This window comes from Clarias gariepinus, chromosome 27 (assembly GCF_024256425.1).
Source record: "Clarias gariepinus isolate MV-2021 ecotype Netherlands chromosome 27, CGAR_prim_01v2, whole genome shotgun sequence".
Taxonomy (NCBI): Eukaryota; Metazoa; Chordata; class Actinopteri; order Siluriformes; family Clariidae; genus Clarias; species Clarias gariepinus.
In genome coordinates, this window is record NC_071126.1 from 4,380,151 (window position 1) to 4,401,112 (window position 20,962).

At 43.1% G+C, this 20,962-nt stretch overlaps 1 protein-coding gene across 5 annotated transcripts in view; it reads left to right on the plus strand.

The window, feature by feature from the left end:
- Nucleotides 1–390: 390 nt before the first annotated feature.
- The window catches only part of dnm3a (dynamin 3a), a 48,838-nt gene continuing 28,266 nt past the window's right edge, over nt 391–20,962 (plus strand). For 3 of the 5 annotated variants that reach the window (XR_008356557.1, XR_008356558.1, XM_053488459.1), the window contains exons 1-15: nt 391–629; nt 778–987; nt 5,372–5,445; nt 5,718–5,867; nt 5,956–6,159; nt 6,257–6,355; nt 8,867–9,027; nt 9,893–10,035; nt 11,421–11,556; nt 17,331–17,398; nt 17,531–17,669; nt 17,753–17,839; nt 17,920–17,990; nt 18,087–18,138; nt 20,049–20,078. Coding sequence is in view for 3 of the 5 variants with exons in the window: in XM_053488459.1 (XP_053344434.1) it covers nt 803–987; nt 5,372–5,445; nt 5,718–5,867; nt 5,956–6,159; nt 6,257–6,355; nt 8,867–9,027; nt 9,893–10,035; nt 11,421–11,556; nt 17,331–17,398; nt 17,531–17,669; nt 17,753–17,839; nt 17,920–17,990; nt 18,087–18,138; nt 20,049–20,078 (1,599 nt within the window). In the remaining 2 variants the exon portion in view is untranslated. The remainder of the gene's footprint in view (nt 630–777; nt 988–5,371; nt 5,446–5,717; nt 5,868–5,955; nt 6,160–6,256; nt 6,356–8,866; nt 9,028–9,892; nt 10,036–11,420; nt 11,557–17,330; nt 17,399–17,530; nt 17,670–17,752; nt 17,840–17,919; nt 17,991–18,086; nt 18,139–20,048; nt 20,079–20,962) is intronic. The other 2 variants (XM_053488457.1, XM_053488458.1) reach the window with 2 other exon arrangements.

Genomic DNA, 20,962 nt, shown 5'->3' on the forward strand with positions numbered 1-20,962 from the left:
GCACTAGTCAAATGTTTACTCATTCGCAAGTCCCAGTATGTTCATTTGTAAAAAAAAAAAAAAAAAAAAAAAATGAAGGGAAACATGACAAAATTCACAGCATCCCTCAGAGTCTAGTCTTATTATTGTCACTGTAAGCACTCAGCCTATTGTATCCTGCACAATGTCACTGAAGGGAAGGCGGTCTCCTGCTTGTGTGCCTCATTTTCATGTTATAAAAATATATTTAAGAGTTTTAATCACCCACCCGAAACATTAAAGCTTATAAATGGTGTATAAAGGTTTATAAAACAGGTCAGAAAGAGAGTGTTTTACGTGTAGTAGTAGTGAATTAGCGCGTGTCTATTGGAAGAGGGTTGACGTGATCTGCGCATGCGCGAGAACGGACGGTTAACTGTCAACCTTCCAGCTGAGACCGAGAGAAGGCAGAGAAACGAGCCGAGCCGAACCGAGTTGTGCCGAACGTTGGAGTTTTACCGGTGTTGAATTTATTTTAACTTCTTCATGGAGTAAAAAATAAAGTCAAAGAGCTGAAGGATAGCTAACTTTTTCCGTTTAAGCGTGTAGAACCGGATCCGGAGCCTGAACAGTCAGTGACAGCAGGCAGGACAAGACAAAACGAGGACCTGGTAAGCTAACAAGTCTTTGAAATAAATATAACCAAAGCTGTGATATTGTAATAAACCTACTAACTTTGTAAGTGTAAGATTTACCACTCATCCATGATCAGCTAGCCTGCACACCCCTTTTAACCTCTAAGTGACAAACTTTCCCCAGATTTCCACTTCCACTCTCTGCCTGGATGAGAGGTAGTTGCTGTGGAATTATGGGAAACCAGGGTATGGAGGAGCTCATCCCGCTGGTCAACAGACTGCATGAGGCGTTCAGTGTCCTGGGGCAGACCTGCAGTCTGGACCTACCCCAGATCGCTGTGGTGGGAGGACAGAGTGCGGGCAAGTCCTCTGTCCTGGAGAATTTCGTAGGCAGGTAGGTTATCACATGTCTCACTGTACAAAACTGGATGTCTCGGGGATGAGGAACATCTTTGGTGTGGAAGAGCATGGTGCAGGATGCGCTGTCTGGTAGCAACAGGTGCAGAGGGTCCTGCGCTCATCTGTAGTCCGCAGACGTGCCGTCCTCTTTTGCTCCTGCCAAGGGCCACGATCAGGAGCCAAGAACATGTTCGTGCAAAGCGATCAAGACTCTTATTAATACTGACGTTTAGGATGTAGTTGCAGGGATTTTATATTTTATAAAATTTTTAAAAAATGATATCTGGTAGGCATTATACATGACATGCATTAAATAGACATTTCTGACAAACACACAAACGGATGGGAAACAACAATGAGGTATTATTCTGCAAGATGTTGTCATAATGGATTGTGTCATCATAATTAATTTATAGTAAATAATTTCTACTATACTGTAGATAATTTCTACTATACTGTACACCTGAGTATAACATTCATATGTTGTCTGAACATACAGTTTCCTTTCACTGGAACATTAGTGCAGGAGTTTACTAAAGCTCGTGTGATCACAAATCCCCAGAGCCATGCTTTAAAATTTAGAGGAAACCCTTCCCAGAAGACTGGAAGGGCTAATTCTGGATGAGGATGTCTAACAAGGACATAAGTACAGTATATGTGTGATGTATTTATATAATGCAGTCTACTAGACATTAAATGATCTGTTTGTATACATTTTAACAAAGGTTATCTATATGTTGCTTGCATATCACTGGACTTCACTTTTGAGTCCAGCCGCTCTACGGAAGATGCTCTCTTGCCAAGACAGTTTCCTTGACGATGTTTTGGGCCTGTCCACAGGAAACGGGAATTGTTTCTGAGAACCAGCCCATTGTTTGTCCTGTTTGATTTGAACTAGTAGGGAAGCGAGGTGAAGGTTAGCTGTTTGAGATGACTCTTTCTGACACGGAGCAGGAGCTAAAGTCTTATCTCTGACTCGAGTAGGTCCTGAAATGTGTGTGCATGTGCGTGCCATATCAGTGATACTCATCACCTCTGACCACGTCTAAAAGCTAAGTGTGAGCCTGGGCTGACCCATATACAGTAAGAAATAAGGACACTCAAAGCTTTCTTTTATGGCAGCAAAATGGGGTTAAGTTTTTCATTAATCATTTTACAGATTGCGCTTCTTCGTCCTTTCAGATTCTTTGTCTGTAGGATTATTGCGCTGACATCAGCAATGCTACAAACCTTTTCCAGTTTTTCTGTAAATTACTTATAGGTCTGGAGTGAGTGTATGTCCCATCCTTAAAGCCGGTGTTCCTGAACAGGCTAAGAAACCACTAATCATCCAAATGGATTGAATATTAGATGATTTTTTTTTCATGATTATATATATATATATATACAGGAGAAAACCACAGGCTAAATATATAGACCTATAGCCTATAGCCTGTGGTTTTCTCCTGCATTACTCACACTGTTTTATGAGCGTTTGTTTGTTAAGAGTATATTATTTCAAGATGTAGCCATGGCGATGGAAAAAATCATTGTGCATCAGCACCATAAGCCATCTGTCCTTGCGTACTGTTCATCAAGGCCTGCGGATATGAGCGTCGCCTACAACCTCGCTAAAGGAGATGAGGAGAGAGGGACAGCAGAGAAGGAACAAATTGCTCAGGGGAACATGCGAGTAAGCAACAAGCAGAAAGCTTTAGTAGCTCGAACTTCGCCAGCTTTAAGATTTTAGATTGGGTATGGACGCTGGGAGAGGGAGTAGAGAGAGATAGGAAGAAAAAGAGAGTTGCAGCAGTCTGAATGAAAGCATTGTTACGGACCGAACGTGGAGGTCAGGGCCAAGTGGTAAGAATGAATGGAGTTTAGGGTAATTATATGATTATGGAGGAGGAATGCGTCTGAATCGGATTTGCGTCCTGACTAAAGGGGGAAAGGAGTCCAAAAGTGTTTTAGACTCTCTCTCTTGACTGTTACAATTTTAGGTTGTAACGACAAAATGCTGTGTTGTATTCACTGTATGTTTCACAGTGAATGAGTAATCTAACAAGGAAGCTTTTACCTGCTTTCTCTCTCCCTCTATCTCTCTCTGTCACGTCTATAACTGGGTCTGCCGCTGAGGGACGTCCCTCACTATTTCGGATTGTGTTTCTGATTTAACTTCACACACCCTGATCCCTGCCGTATCGCCTTATTTTTGCAGCAGAGCCATACATCTCTTTCTTTGTGCTTCCATACACTTACAGACTACAGTACCTACTTATGAAAAATAAATACATAAATAGTCAAAAAGTCTGGTGTTTGTTTGCTTCTGATGGAGCAACATAAAACAAATTCATGCCAAGGGCATTTTCTTTTTTTAAACAAAGCTCAGAAATAGTTTGCATATTTTTTATTTTTTTATTTTTTATTTTTTTTTCCATTTTAAATGTCTTACTGCTAGTTTCAGGAGCAACACAATGCATGAGTTAACAATTTGTCCAAACTGTAGATGTTGTTTCATTTGAAAACTGGAGTTTTCCCTAAGACATTGAAAGCAGAGCTTGATGCCATCTTAGGTCAATGCAATATGTCATGGAAAATAAATAAATAAATAAATAAATAAATAAATAATAATATATATATATATATATATATATACATATACACGTATGTGTATATATAGATCAAGCCGCTAAAGCTGTGATGTCATGACCAATTCACCTGCATTAATTAGACTGAAATTAACATGCATTTATTTTTTGCGTTTACGCAAATGCTACGATGTGTCAGCACACCCACAGAAAACATGTCTAAAACCTATAAACCTGTATAAGATTAGTCAAATGCTCATAAAACACCCACCTTGGGTTTGTTTCAGAGATTGTTTTTTGTATCACAGGCTTTTGTGATACCATAATTCCCAAGGCCGGTTAAGTAATAACCATAAACCAATCACGTACTGTGTATTGAATGGCGTAGTCATTCGCCCCACTTCGCCCCATTTTGTCATAAGAAAATGCAATGAATATGTTTATTTTTTGTAATACTTAGTTGTTGTTGTTTTTTTTACTAGATTAGTGATGTTGTTGCTAATTTTAGTTATTTTTTAATTGTTTAATTAATTTAAGGTTGTCTTTATTAATTCTTTTTTTTCCCTACCTCTCCCAGTGCCTTGATGGTTAAAAATACACAGCAGAGACACCCTCTAGGATGATCTTACTAAAGATAAAATTGCCCCTATGTATGAGAAAAATAATTCCCTTTTGGGTCGCTCTGTCAGTGAAGAATTCATGAAGCAGTGCCCTGTAGGTTTGCCATACAGGAAACATGGCAGTGTGCTCTTTAGGCTCTTCTCCCAGTTGAAGAACATGCCCCAAGGTGCCGTAGTACTTATAAGAGTTGCCTTTCTTAATTTTTTCACCCCCCATCCCTCAGACAACCCGTATCCAACCTTGTCTTTGTGTGTGATCAGAGTGGAGAATGTTAGCTGTATTCTGCCACCAGTCATTCCCTTTTTCACTGTTACTCCAGCATTCACTCTTGGATGTGTTCTACTTTTGTCCCTATTATATAATTAGTAGAGGATAAAAGCGTGTATTATTATTATTGCACTTTTTAGCCCCAAATCTTTTACCAGTGGAATCATTGGGCCACAAAGCTCGCTCGCTCCTCCCCCGGCAATGTCTTGCCCTTAATTTTCTAAGGAATGAGTCCAACCGTTTTCCCTAAATTCCAGTTTTCTCAGTTCGGACTAGACAGCTATATCGACTCTTGATATTCCATGCATACCCTTTACCTACACTCACTGGACTGACAGCCAATATAAATGCTTATATCTGGAAAACCGTGCGGGATACAAATGAGCTGTTTTCACTGGTGTGCGGTGCACCAGCATTTGGCCCCTACTTCAGAATTCCTCCAGGAATTGTCTATAGTTTTGTTTCTGATTTTGCTGAATTTCCTCTTTCAATAAAGATGGTAGTAGTAACAACTTTCAGCTTGGATTACAAAAATAGTTTGTCCTGTATTTTACACACACACACACACACACACACTCTCTCTCTCTCTCTCTCTCTCTCTCTCTCTCTCTCTCTCTCTATCACACACTCTGTATGCTAATAAATGTTACATTATTATTTCTCTCAAATTGTGTTTCCTGCTGCACTGCTCTATCTTCACCACTGCACCCTGTACTAATGCTTTACACCCTGTCCTATATATGGAGTCAGGAGGGTAATAAGAGAGGAGTGAGAATTATTGGGGTTACAGTTTCACCACATCCCTCACTCATTGCTGGGGTTGTCTGGGAATGTTTTTTTTTCTGGATCCATTCCAGAGGTATGTATGGTTAAAATTACTCTCATTTCATTTATTATTATTTTTATCTTTGTTTGTTCTTAAAGGGATTTCTTACCACGAGGCTCAGGGATCGTCACTCGAAGACCACTTGTATTACAGCTAATCAGCTCCAGCACAGGTAGACACACAGATACTGTATGTTTCAGATTACATAGTCAATAAAAGTAGATGAGAACCGTGTGCATTTGTTTGATTACATGCATGATTTATTTTTAACCACTGGAGGTCAGTGTGTTCACATCATCAACTGTCTTTTAATGGCTAAGTTTAAAAAGTTAAATTATCATCAAAATTTTTGTCCCATGTACTTTTTTTGTACAATTTTGTCAATTTTGTTCACCTTTTCCATCTTTTTTTTCACCTTACCATCTCCCTTCTTTCTTCTTCCAGAGTATGCTGAATTTCTGCACTGTAAAGGGAAGAAGTTTAGAAACTTCGATGAAGTTCGGCAAGAGATTGAATCAGAGACTGACAGAGTTACAGGAGCAAATAAAAGAATTTCCCCCATTCCCATCAACCTACGTGTTTACTCACCAAACGGTACAATTGTCACCTTGACGCTAATCATTCACTTTACATACAGTAATACGTATGTAATGTGTGTGTTCTAATTGTCTTTTTCACTCAGTGCTTGACCTGACTCTAGTAGACTTGCCTGGCATCACTAAGGTTCCAGTAGGAGATCAGCCTCCAGACATCGAATACCAGATCAGAGATATGATCATGCAATACATTTGTCGAGAAAACTGCCTCATCCTGGCTGTTACACCTGCGAACATGGACCTGGCCAACTCAGACGCCCTTAAACTGGCCAAAGATGTCGACCCACAGGGTGATGATAAACAGAGCATTACTGAATTAACAACGCTGATCTCAGATATCTCTAGAACTTTGTTTCTTGTCTTGTATTTCTTTCCTTCGGTTCTCAGGCCAGAGGACTATCGGCGTCATCACTAAACTGGATTTGATGGACGAGGGAACAGATGCCAGAGATGTGCTGGAGAACAGGGTACTGCCCTTACGCAGAGGTATACTGGTCTTGATTGGTCTGTAGTTCGGTGTAGAATAATCTTTTACTAAAGCTATTAGTGCTAGAATACAATCAGTGTGGCTTCCAGTTAAGGTTACTGGCACTATCGATGTACAGCCACCATGTTTAGAGGAAGTTCAACCAGGTTTTTTAACTTTCGCAAATAAACAAATCACCGATATGACACAACATTTTTGTATGCATTTTTAATGAACCGAATCTACTTCAGTCTAATTAAGTAAAAATATTTAATTAATATTTTTACAGGCAAATTAGGGGGAAAATATGGAATTTAATGTTAAAGGAATATATAAAACAATGATCAGATTTGTTTGCAGTTCATGTTTAAAGATGGTGCTTACAGACCTTAACAAGTTTAATGGACTCATTCTGGTTAATTACATGGAGGTATAGATCCAACAAGAGAGTTATCAATCGAAACAGTGGAAACTATTAGAAAACTTGGAAATCCAACATGGAGTTTGGGAAATTGTGTAGGCTGTTCCCAGTTGGCTATGTTTAAACCTTTGTGCAGGTTAAAAAAAATGAAATCATGGACTGTATGTCACCTGTAGGTCTTTCGAAGAAGCTGTGGAAGCTCCGCTTGTTGTCAGCCTTGCAGGAGATGACTCCACCTGATCTCCAGGTTAATCCAAAATGGGCAAATGGGCGAAACAAACAGATCCTGGCTGTTGGTTGAAACACGCCTACTTACCTCAGTTACCACAAACTAGCTAGCTTAGCTTTAGGTAATCGAAAATGCCAGACGGCTTAGGTTAATTTACATGCTAACATTACTTTGCATCCATACCCTAGCCGTGTCAACTCCTACATTTCTTGTGGGAAGTTAAACTACAACTGGTACACAATAAAGCTGTCACTCAAATCAGCCACGGACTCTAATTGTACAAATTTCTGTGTTTTTTAACTGGTGACTTACAGTCATAAAGTTTACCTCTTGCTTTGAACTATGAAATAATACTATGTATTGTTTTAACTAATCTAGCTATGAAGACCAAAACTGTTTTCTGTAACAGGCTGTACACATGTTTATTTCTGCTGGGCATTTTAAAACATGGGGATTGGCCCACTTGTGGAGCCCGCTACCTAGTGATCCTTTAAGGAACTGTACATTTTGGCATCATTTTTTCAAAACCGGAGCTCAAAAAGCATCAGTGTGGCTTGAAACTAGAAAGAGCACAACAGTACAAAAAAGGACAATAAAAATGATGGAAAAAAGGAATCAATGTTGGTGATAAGTGTAAGAAATCAGTGGAATGAAATGGGATTTACTGTACATAGGGGAAAAAAGCCTCATGAAAAACAAGACGAATACCTAAACAAAAGTATTCATAAGAGATTAAAGAGAAGTGATCACAGATATTCAGTGATTAATCATGAATCCGCTCAGGCATCAGTAAGGATTTGATTTGAGAATTTGGTCTAAATAATCAGATTTCTTCACTAATTTATGATCTAAGGTTACAGCTCAGGTAGAAGATCTAGGGACGTGGTAGTCATTACCTCAACATCAGTGCACAGGTGTACAGTAAAAATTTGGAAATCTTTTTCATTCTGTTGAAAATATGTTTGATTTTCAGGATGGTAAGATTTACTTGAGAGAAGAAGGATCAATGTGTGGTGGAATTTTCAGAAATTGTTTTTTTCCTCTCTACTTTATCTGTTAAAGGATGACATTAATTACAGATACAGAATGTTCAGCTCCTCACTTACTCATTCTCCATAGCACTTTAGGGTGGCGGGAAGCCTGGAGCCTATCCCAGGGAACTCGAGGCACAAGGCAGGATACACCCTGAATGGGATGCCAATCCATCACAGGGAACACAAGCACACACTTGTTCACAGACTATGGGCGATTTTGGAAACAGGATTTAGCCTAATCTGCAGGTCTTTGCACTGTGGGAGGAACCTGCACCGGGAGAACATGCAAACTTAATGCAAGAATACCTGAGGCAGGAATCGAACCCGGACCATGGAGGTCATGTCTATAAATTTGTTTATTTGCTGTGAAGTAGAAAAAAAAAAACCTGGGTGAACATCTTCTCAATGTAGTTCTCTTTTTACTTTTTCCAGAAGTCCTATGGACATGTGTGGACATATGCTGTGTGTGTAAAGCTTTTTAACTGCAAGCAAATATGTATGAGGTCATTGTGTTGATATGAGACAAGTTTCCCAAGTTCCCTTCCTGTAGTCTCACTGCCACAGGGTTTCAGTTACAGCCAGAGCTGAGCTATAAGATCTGCAACAGCTAAAGCAAGGCCAGGTGCTGGGCCTTCATGCTTCATGCTTGCACTTTAATGCATTAGACACACACACACACTATTCATTCTTTTTTTATTATTTATTTTTTTATTTCCCATGCAGATTACTGTAGAACACTGTCGTTAAACACACTTCAGTTTTACAACATTGTATTGACATTTAATACATCATGCAAAACTATTTTATTATCTCTTGCTTTGTACGCTTGTATCTGAAATTGGTGTAGGTTACATTGGGGTGGTGAATCGCAGTCAGAAGGATATCGAGGGGAAGAAGGACATCAGCGCGGCTATCGCTGCAGAGCGAGTATTTTTCCTGTCCCATCCAGCTTACAAGCATATGGCCGACAACATGGGCACACCGTACCTGCAGCGGGTCCTCAACCAAGTAAGCCACAGTGAAAGAGAGTGATGTATAGCATGAGACTGGGATAGGGTATGAGTAGCATAAACAAATGAGCACACAGACAACAGAGGGTCTCTAAACGATTTGCCATAACATTATAACCATCTGCTTAATATTGGGAAGCTCCCCATTTTGCAGCCAAAACAGCTCTGAACTCATCGAGCCGGGGACTCCACTAGACCTCTGAAGGTGTGCTGTTGTATCTCTTACCAAGTCATCAGTAGCAGATCCTTTAAGTCTTTTAAGTAAATTGTGAGGCCTTCATGGATTGGAAATGTTTGGTTTTTCCAGAATATTCACAGATACTTTAGAGGCACCACCTAGAACTTGTTTCTGTGCTCCTTAAACAATTCTTGAATCTATGCAGAGCTCATTTACCCCACTGCCATCAGGGAATATTGGTTTCGTGAAGGGGTGTACTTGGTCAGCAATAACGTTTAGGTGGGTAGTACGATTAAAATTCACAATTCATAATGGTTATGCGGCAGGACTTTGGGTTTCCCAGCAGAACATTGCCCACACACGCACACACGCACACACACAGCCATCCATATGTGGTAAAACAGAACATGATTCCACAGACCAGGCCACCTTCTTCAATTGATTTTTGATCCAGTTCTCATGTACACATGCCCATTGTAGGTGCTTTTGGTGGTGGACAAGGGTCAGCACCCTGATCGGTCTGAGGCTACGCAGTTCCATACGCAACAAACTATGATGTGATTTGTTCAAGTTAGAGTGCAAGATTATCGGTTTTGTTTACTTCACCTATCAGTGGTCATAATGAGAAATGATAAGTGTAAAATCCTCATAGCACTAAATTGTATGGTCTCTCTTGTGTCCATAGCAACTGACCAATCACATCCGTGACACTCTTCCAACGTTCCGTCACTCTCTACAGTCTCAGCTGTTTTCTCTGGATAAAGAGGCTGAGGAATACAGGCACATGAACCCGAACGACCAGTCACGCAAGACCAAAGCACTGATGCAGTAAGTCACTACATGCAGACAGAATTTGATATGATACACACAAGTCCAACACAAGTCCAACACAAGTCTAAACAGAATTATAGTCAGAGGGGAAAGTCATAAACTAGGCAGGCCAAGTGCAACAAGTTTAAAACTAGGGAAGCAACCAGCGACTTTTTTGATCATTATTAATTTATAGATAAATAAATGATTATTTGACTAATCAGATTTTAAATGGAAGTATTACTCAATAGCTCTTATTAAGTGATCAGCTTTTACATTTGGCTTGAGGTTGTTTTGTGCCAGCGATAACTAACAATTTAAGATTATTAAGATGAAAATTTACTTAAAAATGTCTTTTAATAAACTTTTCTGATGAAACAAAATCTAAAGCCGAAGAAAAGAAAATGAGCTGCAATAAAATCTAAGTTGATTAAAGTTTAAAAATGACAGGTGCCAATTATGGGAGTTAAGTTAAAATGTTAGAAAAACAGATTAAATGTGTGGTCAAGCAAAGGGAAGTGTGAAGGACTCGAAAGTAAAGTATGTGGGAAAAGGACACACACCTGAGGAGAATATGGCTAATTAGGGTGTGTTTCTGTGAGTTGAAAAAAAGTGAAAAGTGTAAGAATGTGAGAGAGTGCAAGTACACATTCAGAGCTCATAGACTAGCAATATGCCATGTGTTCAGTTAAAAAGGTTCATTGACGAGAACCGGAAATTAACACTCCCAGCAACAGCAACACCCAGTCATTAATTATCCACGTTCACGTTCGGTGTGAATCCTTTCCCACTTACCCGGCTCTCACGTCCTTCACAAAGAGGCGCTTGGCCACGCCCTCACCAGAACACAGTCTTTCCCTTCGATTCTAGCGGCTGTTTTGCTTGACTTAAGAGTGAAATGCTCCCACACTTAGGAGATTTTTGGCTTGTGATTGTGTTTTTCCACACGCTATTACTCACTTCACTCCAGGAACACTTACACGTCAGAGCGTTCAGATTTCACGTGAGAATCAAGCGCAATCACGTCATTTAATGAATCGAGAATCAAATTATTATTTATTTTATTAGACAACATTATTACAATTATTTGTTGCACCCCTAATCAAAACCATGAGATAACGTGACTGTGGAACCAATAGTCCATTTATACTGTGAGTGTGAGTGCATGTGAGTGCGATTAGAACCAGGTGTTCTCAATCAGCTGTCGGGTGTACGTGAACGTGAGTCAGTCAGTGATGGCGGCCAAGTCTGTAGGCCTTGCTATATTCTGGGAAATCTAGACTAACGGTTTCTAATGTAGACCTGACAACCCACATATTCCACAAAATCAATCGTTTAGGATTGCTCCCTAATAAAGTCTCCTCTTGTCTTTCCCGCCAAATTTTTGTCTTTCTGTCATCCAGGCTAATCCAGCATTTTGGACTTGACTTTGAGAAGATGATTGAGGGCTCTGGAGACCAAGTCGACACGGTTAGGCTCTCAGGAGGCGCCAAAATCAATCGCATCTTTCATGAGCGGTTTCCCTTGGAGCTAGTCAAGGTGTGTGTTGGTCACCACTGATTAAACCGAATGGTTATGACTATAACCTCTGTTCCCTGAAGGAGAGGAACGAGGTACAACACATATAGTATGGGATATCACGCCCTCTCGTGTCCTGGCTGAAGCCACCTTTATTCACGCCGTAAAGGCAGGCAAACCTGTGGTGACGTAGGTGTAGCCCCGCCTACACCTATAAACCCTCGTCGCCACGGTTGACCCTCAGTTCGATAGCCGCTCTTCGCCGAGCGTAACTATGAGGCGGGGCAGCAATGTGTTGTACCTCGTTCCTCTCCTTCAGGGAACAGAGGTTATAGTCATAACCATTCGTTCCCTTTCAGTCGATTCACTCGGTACAACACATATAGTATGGGACATATATTCACGCCCCGCCGAGTATCTATCAAAGTTAGTCACAAGAACCCTGACAGCTACTCTACTGCATTATGGACCCCGCAGAGAGGACACAATGAGCCACCGAGGGGGCCGTTATATCAAGTCGGTAGAACCGGACAAAAGTGTGTGGTGAGGACCAACTGGCTGCCGCGCAAATCTCGCCCACAGACATTCCTTTGAACAGAGCCCATGATGTTGCCATAGCTCTCGTTGAATGTGCTTTCACACCCAGAGGCAATGGGACACTCTTGCTACTATAAGCTAGTGTAATAGCCTCCACAATCCAATGGGAAAGCCGCTGTTTAGACAGCGCTTTACCCTTTACTGGACTGGCAAAGCAGATAAACAGTTGATCACATAAGCGGATATCTACTGTACGGTCCATGTACACTCGTAGTGCACGTACGGGGCACAAATTATGCAATTTTCTCTGCTCATCAGAAGCAAAAGGAGGAGGAAAAAAGCTATAAAGGTCAAAGACCATAGAGCTATAATCAGTGGAGACGACCTTCGGTACATAGGCCGCGTTCGGCCGTAGAGTAACCTTTAACCCATTAGCAGCAAACTGCGTACAGGATGGATGCACGGACAAAGCGTGGAGATCGCCCACTCGTTTAGCAGATGCTAAAGCAAGAAGAAGTGCCGTCTTATATGAAAGAATTTTCATATCTATAGACTCAACTGGCTCAAAAGGAGGACCACAGAGGGCCTCAAGCACTAACAATAAATCCCAAGACGGAACACTGGACCTCGTAGTGGGTCGCAGACGTCGCACTCCCTTTAAAAACCGTACTGCCAGCGGATGAGCCCCTGGTGACACTCCGTCAAAACCAACATGACAGGCTGATATAGCCGCCAAGTACACTTTAATAGTAGAGAAGGAAAGGCCTTTCTCTAATAGTTCTTGTAGAAAAGACAAAATCTCCACCATGGAGCACTGAAATGGAAGAACATTATGTTCTTGACACCATTGCTCAAATGCTCGCCACTTGTAAGCATATAAACCTCTAGTAGACGAGGCCCGAGCACTTTGGATTGTCTCAATCACATTCGGGGGAAGCCCTTTTGCTAACAAATTGGACCTTTCAACAGGTAAGCGTGCAAGTTCCACAGCTCGGGACGCGGGTGCACTACCTCTCCCCCTGCCTGAGACAGAAGGTCCCTGAGGAGAGGAAGTTTCCATGGTTCTGCTGCTAGCAGGCTGACTATCTCTGCGTACCACAACTTCGCCGGCCAATGAGGTGCCACCAGGATTAGTGACAGGCCCTGCTGACGTACCCTCTCTGTGACAGGCAGAATCAGTTCTACCGGAGGGAAAGCATACAATAGAGCTGGGGGCCATGAGTGTGCCAGCGCATCGATCCCCAGTGGGGCATTGCGATCCGTTATGGAGAAGAATAGTGGGCAGTGAGCATTTTCTTTGGATGCAAAAAGATCCACTGCTGCCCTGCCGAAGCGCTCCCAGATCTGAGCTACCACCCATGGGTGTAATCTCCATTCCCTCACAAGCGGGCCCCCTCTGGATAGAAGGTCCGCCCCCAAATTCAGGTGCCCTGGAATGTGAGTGGCCCTGAGTGACAGAAGATGAACACTGGACCATAGCAATAGAGAATGAGATAGTTTCAGCAGGGGAAGTGAACGAGTCCCCCCTTGTCTGTTTATATACGACACCACTGTTGTATTGTCTGTCCTGATCAGAACATGATGGCCTGTTAAAGCCAGACGAAAATGTCTCAGGGCTAAGAACACTGCTAACAGCTCCAAATAGTTGATGTGAAGCCTGCGTTGTTCCTGTGACCACGCCCCCCTGATCGCGGAGCCGTCGCACAGAGCGCCCCAGCCGCTGAGGGAGGCATCTGTTGACACCACTTTGCGAAACGATACCCTGCCTATCGGAGAGCCCTGACGTAATAGCCTGGGTTCCCTCCAGGGCAGAAGGGCTGACATGCATGACGGTGTCACCGTCAGCCTCCTGTTGAGGTGGCGCGCCGCACATAGGCGGTGAGAGCGCACCCAGCGCTGAAACGCACGCATGTTCAACAGCCCGAGAGGCACCACAGTGATCATAGACGCCATCATTCCCATTAGTTGTAAAAACACCCGGAAACGAAGTTTGTGTTGCAACTGAAACAGAGCAAGGCAGCGCTGAAACGCGGCTATTCTGTGCTCTGAGAGACGTGCTCGGCTGGTAACGGAGCATATCTCCAGACCCAGGAATGAACACTGTTGACTCGGAATCAGTGAGCTTTTCTGCATATTTACTGAGAACCCTAAAGTCTGAATGTGAGACAGAACTAGTGCTGTCTGTTTCTCTGCCTGCTCGCTTGAGCTCGCTATCAGTGCCCAGTCGTCTAAATAGGCTAATATGCGAATGCCTTTCTCCCGAAGAGGAGACAGCGCCGCCTCGGCGCACTTCGTGAACGTTCGGGGAGCTAGTGACAGGCCGAACGGCAGCACTAGGTACTCGTAGGCCACGCCCTCGAATGCAAACCTCAGAAACTTTCTGTGGCGCGGAAAGATCGCTATATGAAAATAAGCATCTGTGAGATCGATCGTAGTGAACCAATCTCCCGGGCCTATTGCATTTAGCAGTTGCCTCAGAGTAAGCATTTTGAACTTGTACGTTCTTAGAAACGTGTTCAATATTCTCAGATCCAAAATAGGACGCAGTCCTCCCCCCCTCTTCGGAACGACAAAATACCGGCTGTACCAACCTGAGTTCGCTTCCGAAGGAGGCACCACGTGAATCGCCCTTTTGCTCAGAAGAGAATTTATCTCTTCCCGAAGCACCGCTGCGGCATCGTCCGACACCTCGGTGTTGATTATGGAAGAGAAGCGCGGTGGCTTTACGCGAAACTGTAGTCGGTATCCCATAGCGACTGTGTTTTGCACCCATGTCGAGACTGCGCATGCGCGCCACTCGAGAACGTGGGACGCCAACCGGCCCGCATTGGTTTCTGAAAGGGGTCTGCTGCCCCCTGGCGTTTCGCCAGAGTGCAGCCTCATCGATGGCACTGGGCTTTTTTGTTTTGCAACATTGTAAACAGGAAAATTCTTTATTGGTTTTAATAATGTAACATTCACATGATTTACAAAATGCACCATTTTTGGGGCAATCACACTGCAAACATCGAGGGTACTTGCTGTAAGTCCCTGAGAACTTTTTAACACGCCCCAACTGGGGTTCATAACTCGAACATAAGCACTTGTGTGTGAGGGGGGGGGATTGTGCTTGGGAGACTGTGTTAGGGAAGTGCAGCGCCGTTTGGGACTGATTTCCTGAACATAACGTAGCGGCCTCTTGGGCGGCATTGAGAGAGGAGAAACAGTGTCTCCCTGCTGCCAGAGCTCCTCTCTCTTTAAAATCCGAGCTAGGAGGAGTGAGGATTCTTCCTCCTAGTCGCTGAATCCTTTCGGACGCCCGGTGGGGGGCCCATACCCCAGGCCGACTGCCGTGGGTTTTGCCTGGGAGGCTGTTGTTTCACCGGTCGAGAGCTCGAGCTAGCTGCCGGCGGTGGTCTCTTATGAGGTGGTCGCGGAGTGTTCATACTTCGAGCCTGTTTGGGCTTCACCTCTCGTCGCGGAATAATGTCTCGCAACGCTTCGGCCTGTTTCCTTCTGAAGTCAAACTTTGCCTGAATGGCATCGAGTGACTGGCCGAACAAACCCTCAGCAGACAGCGGTTCGTCCAAGTAGACAGCCCTGTCTCTATCAGGAATGTCAGAGAGCGTGAGCCATAAATGCCTCTGTGCTACCACTGCGCTCGCCATCCCTCTCCCGAGGGAAAGAGCCGCACAACGAGACATGCGCAAAATGTAGTCTGTCGCTGTCCTGACCTCGTTAAGCAGCGCACAGAACGGGCTCTCCTGAGGCACCAGTGAGCCGAGCTCTGCCAAACACATTGCCTGATATGTTTGAAGCAGCGTAGCGGAGTTGAGCGCACGAGCAGTGCCCGCTTGAGCGCGGTAAATCTTCTCCAGCTGGGCAGAGGAGAATCTACAATGTTTAGACGGAAGGAGAGTAGGTCCAGACACTCCATGATTGTGCGAGGGTGCCAAATAAGCAGCCAAAGATGGCTCCATTGGCGGTGGGCTAACTAGCCCTGCCTTCTCAGCTCCGTCTAATTCCAAATATTGTCCGTAACCGGGCACTGATACACGGGTCGACAGCGGCTTGCTCCATGACGACGTTAACTCGCCGACAAAGTCGGGAAACATGGGCAAGCAGTTCTTAACTGTTGTCGGTTCCGGAGGAAGAAAAAATCCCGCGAACCTTGACGGTTTTTGAGCCGGCTGCGGGGAGGGCCACTCCACCTCCAGCTTCTCGGCCGCTCGGCGGTAGAGAGCAAAAAATGAAGTGTCGTCCCGAGCGGTTAACGCAGTAGCAGCGGAGCTCTGAGCAGGCGGCACAATTTCATGCTCGTCCTCCGACAAGCCATGCATTTCTAGGCCGATGTCGAGCACGTCATCGTCCTCGAAAGCATGCTGCTCGGTGCCTGGCTGCTGGCCAGCGCTGTAGGAGAGCCCACGGTTCTCCGAACCCTCGAGATACTCCATCTGGTCCGCCCAGCTAGGTGCGGGGACTTCTGACGAAAATTCCTCGTCAGCAGACACAGGCGAAGCTGGGACTGCTGATTCGGAAAGGAGGGGGTCCTGCTGAGCGACTGTATTTCTCCCCAGGGTCCTTTCCACGAACGTGACCCGTCTTTCCAGCGTTGAACGCCGGAGCTGGCGACAGAGCTCACATGACTCTGGCTCAGCTAGAGCTCTCCTAGCATGGAGAATCCCCAGACAGACGGGGCACGCTTCGTGCTGGTCCTTTTCGTGCAAGGAGAAACCGCACTCCTGAGGACAGGGGCGAACAGCGGACCTCTTCTTAACTACATTAGCTTGCATGCTCATCTTAGCCAGCGCTGTTAGCACAGCTAAACAGAAGCCAACTAACTGAGATGTCGCTAATGTTCTGACTGTCAGAGAACTTAAAAGTCAGCGCCCCGCGGGTAGACGACTCACCAAAATGAGGCTGTTGTCGCTAACGCCAACAAGAGCAGTTAAGCTGATTTTAAGCGCAGTCTTTCAACGTAAAACGTAGAGTTTACTAGCAGCACCTAGAAAACTTCTACGGAAAAGGTGTTCACAGCGAGGTGAAGAGCGTAAGAACTGAGGGTCAACCGTGGCGACGAGGGTTTATAGGTGTAGGCGGGGCTACACCTACGTCACCACAGGTTTGCCTGCCTTTACGGCGTGAATAAAGGTGGCTTCAGCCAGGACACGAGAGGGCGTGATATCCCATACTATATGTGTTGTACCGAGTGAATCGACTGAAAGGGAACACACCTCGTAACACCTCACACTCACCCTCGTTTTACGTTCGCTCCTTAGATGGAGTTTGACGAAAAAGAGCTGCGGCGTGAGATAAGCTACGCCATCAAGAACATTCATGGGATCAGGTCTGGCTTTTGAACACCACACTTGTATTCCACCTTTAGTCTGAGTGGGTATTCTTTTCTCAGCTCATAGATGCATATGCCATCTGTTGTTGGTGGTCTGTTGTTTTTCTGTTTGTTTGTTTGTTTGTCTAGGACAGGCTTGTTCACTCCTGATCTGGCATTTGAAGCTATCGTTAAGAAGGAGATAGTGAAGCTGAAAGGCCCGTGTATTAAATGTGTCGATATGGTCATCCAGGAGCTCTTAGCCGCAGTGAGGCAGTGCATGAACAAGGTATTATTTGTGTATAGTACTAGTAATAACACTGAAATTAAGCATGCATAAAGCTAAACGTGCGACTGCGGGTCTTTTTCCAGTTAGGGACCTTTCCGAAGCTGCAGGAAGAGGCCGAGAGAATAGTGACCATACACATTCGGGAGCAAGAGAGTCAAACCAAGGACCAGGTGAGAAATAAAATTTATTCTTCAGCATGAGTTCATGTCTTATGTCATCTCAATTAAAATTCCATTATCTCTTTTGACAGATTTGCCTTTCCATAGATATTCAGCTTTCCTACATCAACACTAATCATGAAGACTTCATCGGTTTCGCCAAGTGAGTTCTCGTACCCGCACCCAAGCACGAACGCTTATTCAGCAAAGGTTATGATGTATGATGAAAAGGCATGCTGTTCTCTTTCTGTATTTCAAGTGCACAACAGAGAAATATTCAGATTACTAGGAAGGCTTCCACATGGAATCAGGTGAGTCGGTGTCGGGTAAATACGAGTCTGAGGGTGTGATATAGAGCTGTGCACAGGACTGCGGTTTTAAAAATGGCTTCTCCAGATCGCATCTCATCACGATTAATCCAGATCACCTTGCAGTTTATTTAGTTTGTTGACTGTGTCTTCACTATACAGTATTAGCTATTATGTTAGTTTCTTTTTCCTCAATATGTAGAGGAGAATTTCCTGTCCTGACCTATACATTTTTATTTCTGTAGGCAGAACTGTTGTCTTGTTGCAAGATTATATTTTTTAAAAGTAAAACTTTTAGAAAGGACAAATACAAGATTTTTTTATACAATCTTCTTACTTTGTCTGTCTGTTAACAAACTTATTCCGTCTTTTAAAAATGTTTTAACCTGAGCTGCTGTCCATGAATGCACTGCTGTCTTCACTTCTTCATCAGAAGTGCATCCTCATCCTCATAGGACTGCTTTCAGGGAAGCAAACAGCTTCAGGACTTTAGTTAGGATACTTTAACACAACAGAAAAAAGTTTTTGCAGAGTTTTGACAGTGAAACGTGTGCGGACGTGCATCGTCATGCAAGATCACAGCGCCCTCGCAATGCTCCGTGTTTAATCCGAAGTTCAGCTCTTCAATAAGTATCTTGTTGTAAAAAGCAACCTTTTTTCCTGATAATGTTCCAATACTTGGTCCACGATTGAGCATGTTTCTGTTTCATACTCTACCGTTTACTCTCAGGTTCATAGTGATGAATCCATGTCTCATCACCAGCCCTACGAGGATAAAGATTCACTTCTGCTGAAGAAGTGAAGACAGCGGTGCATTCGTGGCTCACAGCTCAGGCTAAAGACACATGCATCTATTGTAATATATAACTTACTGTATTAGTTAATTAAACCTGATGTGTTGATTCTAGCTGTTACAAAGAGAATCTGAGAACAGATATATACTGTATATAAAATATATATATTTTTGATTATTTATTTTTTCAATTGACAAGTCGGGAGCATTCAAAGCAAACACAAATGTCGAGGAATTTGCCTGGAGAAAAACAATTGATTCAGTTCAGAAGCACAGAAAACAAAATAACAGATGGTACAGTAAATTGGTACCGTTTGCTTGCTTTGAATTTCCCCTGTGATCTTCCTTTCTGAGCCGCACAAGAGGAAAAACATGCGAGCGTTTCTAAAATCTTAGTCCTGATGCACATCCCTAGTGTGAAGCCATAACTGTAGAGCTGGACTAGTCAAAGACCTGAAAAGTCATGAAACATTTTTGTTATATTGTTCCTAACATGCTATTTCTGTCTTGTCTGTGCTTTGTGTTTCTTTCATTTTGTTATCTTATAGATTTGCACTTATTCATCACTAACGTCTAACACATTGAGCTTAGTTTGCATGTGCTGTTTGTTTCCTGCTAATAAATAAATAGTTTGTTTATTCTTTGCCCCTACCTGCTTCTATATATTCTCTTGTCACTCTTATTCATTTCTATTATCAAAAAAACATAAAAGGGAATGAGAGCACTATTTCAAACTCATCCTTCACCTGTCTTCCATTTTAATTCCATCTTAATTGGGTCCATGCATACTTCCCCTCCCTTCCGTTCCCTGCTCGTCCCTTCCACTTTCCATGTTGCATTTATGCACTACTCAGCCTGTTCTGCAGGGGGCATGGTGAGTAACTTATGCACACACTGCATGAAGCCTCTGTGCTTTCATGATCACTTATTAACCATCCAGAAAAGGCATTTTATTTTATTGCAGAATGTATCCATGTAAAGGTTTATGTTTGTGTACTATTTTTTTTTATTGATGCAAGAGCTAAGATGTTATAATGATGTACTGTATTGTGTAAAGTAAAGGATGCCCGCAAGTCCTATTGTAATTGCGTTATTCTTTCTGCTGATTTTTTTTTTTTAGGGTTCTGCACCTTCACCTCCCAGTCAAATTGTACGAGTCCTACGTGTCTGTAAGCTTTAGTGTCTGCCGTCTGTCGCCTATCTACCGACTGGCTTCCACTTCCTTCTCGTTCGGCAATTTAATGAACCGTCTTTAAATCCGCACAGCTTATTAGGGTTATGTTTGAACCTGAACACGTTTCTTTCATCCTGAAACCTTGATTTCTTTGACACGCTGTAAATCCCAACAAACACGCTCCTGTTTGTCTTCGAACAATCCACTAACACCTTCAACCTGCTTTTGCTTAATCTTGTTTAATCCTCGAAAAGCACATGTATGCTTCGTCACTTTGTGTCTTGTGGATATTATACATTATGTGTGTGTGAGAGCTGCTCCTGTGGAATCTCCAGACGTGTAGGTTTATAGCGTCTGATCTCAGTCCATCCAGTGTGTATATGTGTGAGTGTGTGTGTTTGTGTTTATACAATGTAGTGTATTGAAATCACACATTGTTGGTAGGTGAGTTTTTCTCTCTCTATTCAGAGCACTGGCAAAATGTGAGTGTATTGTATTGGAATGTGACCACTGGTATTATACTGTACTATGACATGACCTTGGTGTACCCAATCCACACAGATCTTTTTTTTTTTTTTTTTTTTGATTTCCACAGACTGAAATTAGCGTTTGGAAAGGTTTTTTTAAGGTTTTTTTTAATGAACCTAGTGGAAATGCTTTTTGGCTTTGTGCACGTTATAATTCACTTTTGCTCAATTCTGATTACTTTGGTGTGATTGGATTTAAAGGTCATAACAATTTACATTCATAATTACAATCTAACCATTGCTCACATTGTCTGGGGTAAATACCCCAGTATGAGCACTCATTCATTTCAAACAATGGTTGGGATTTTAGCAAAAAGTATGCTTGGGGTTTTG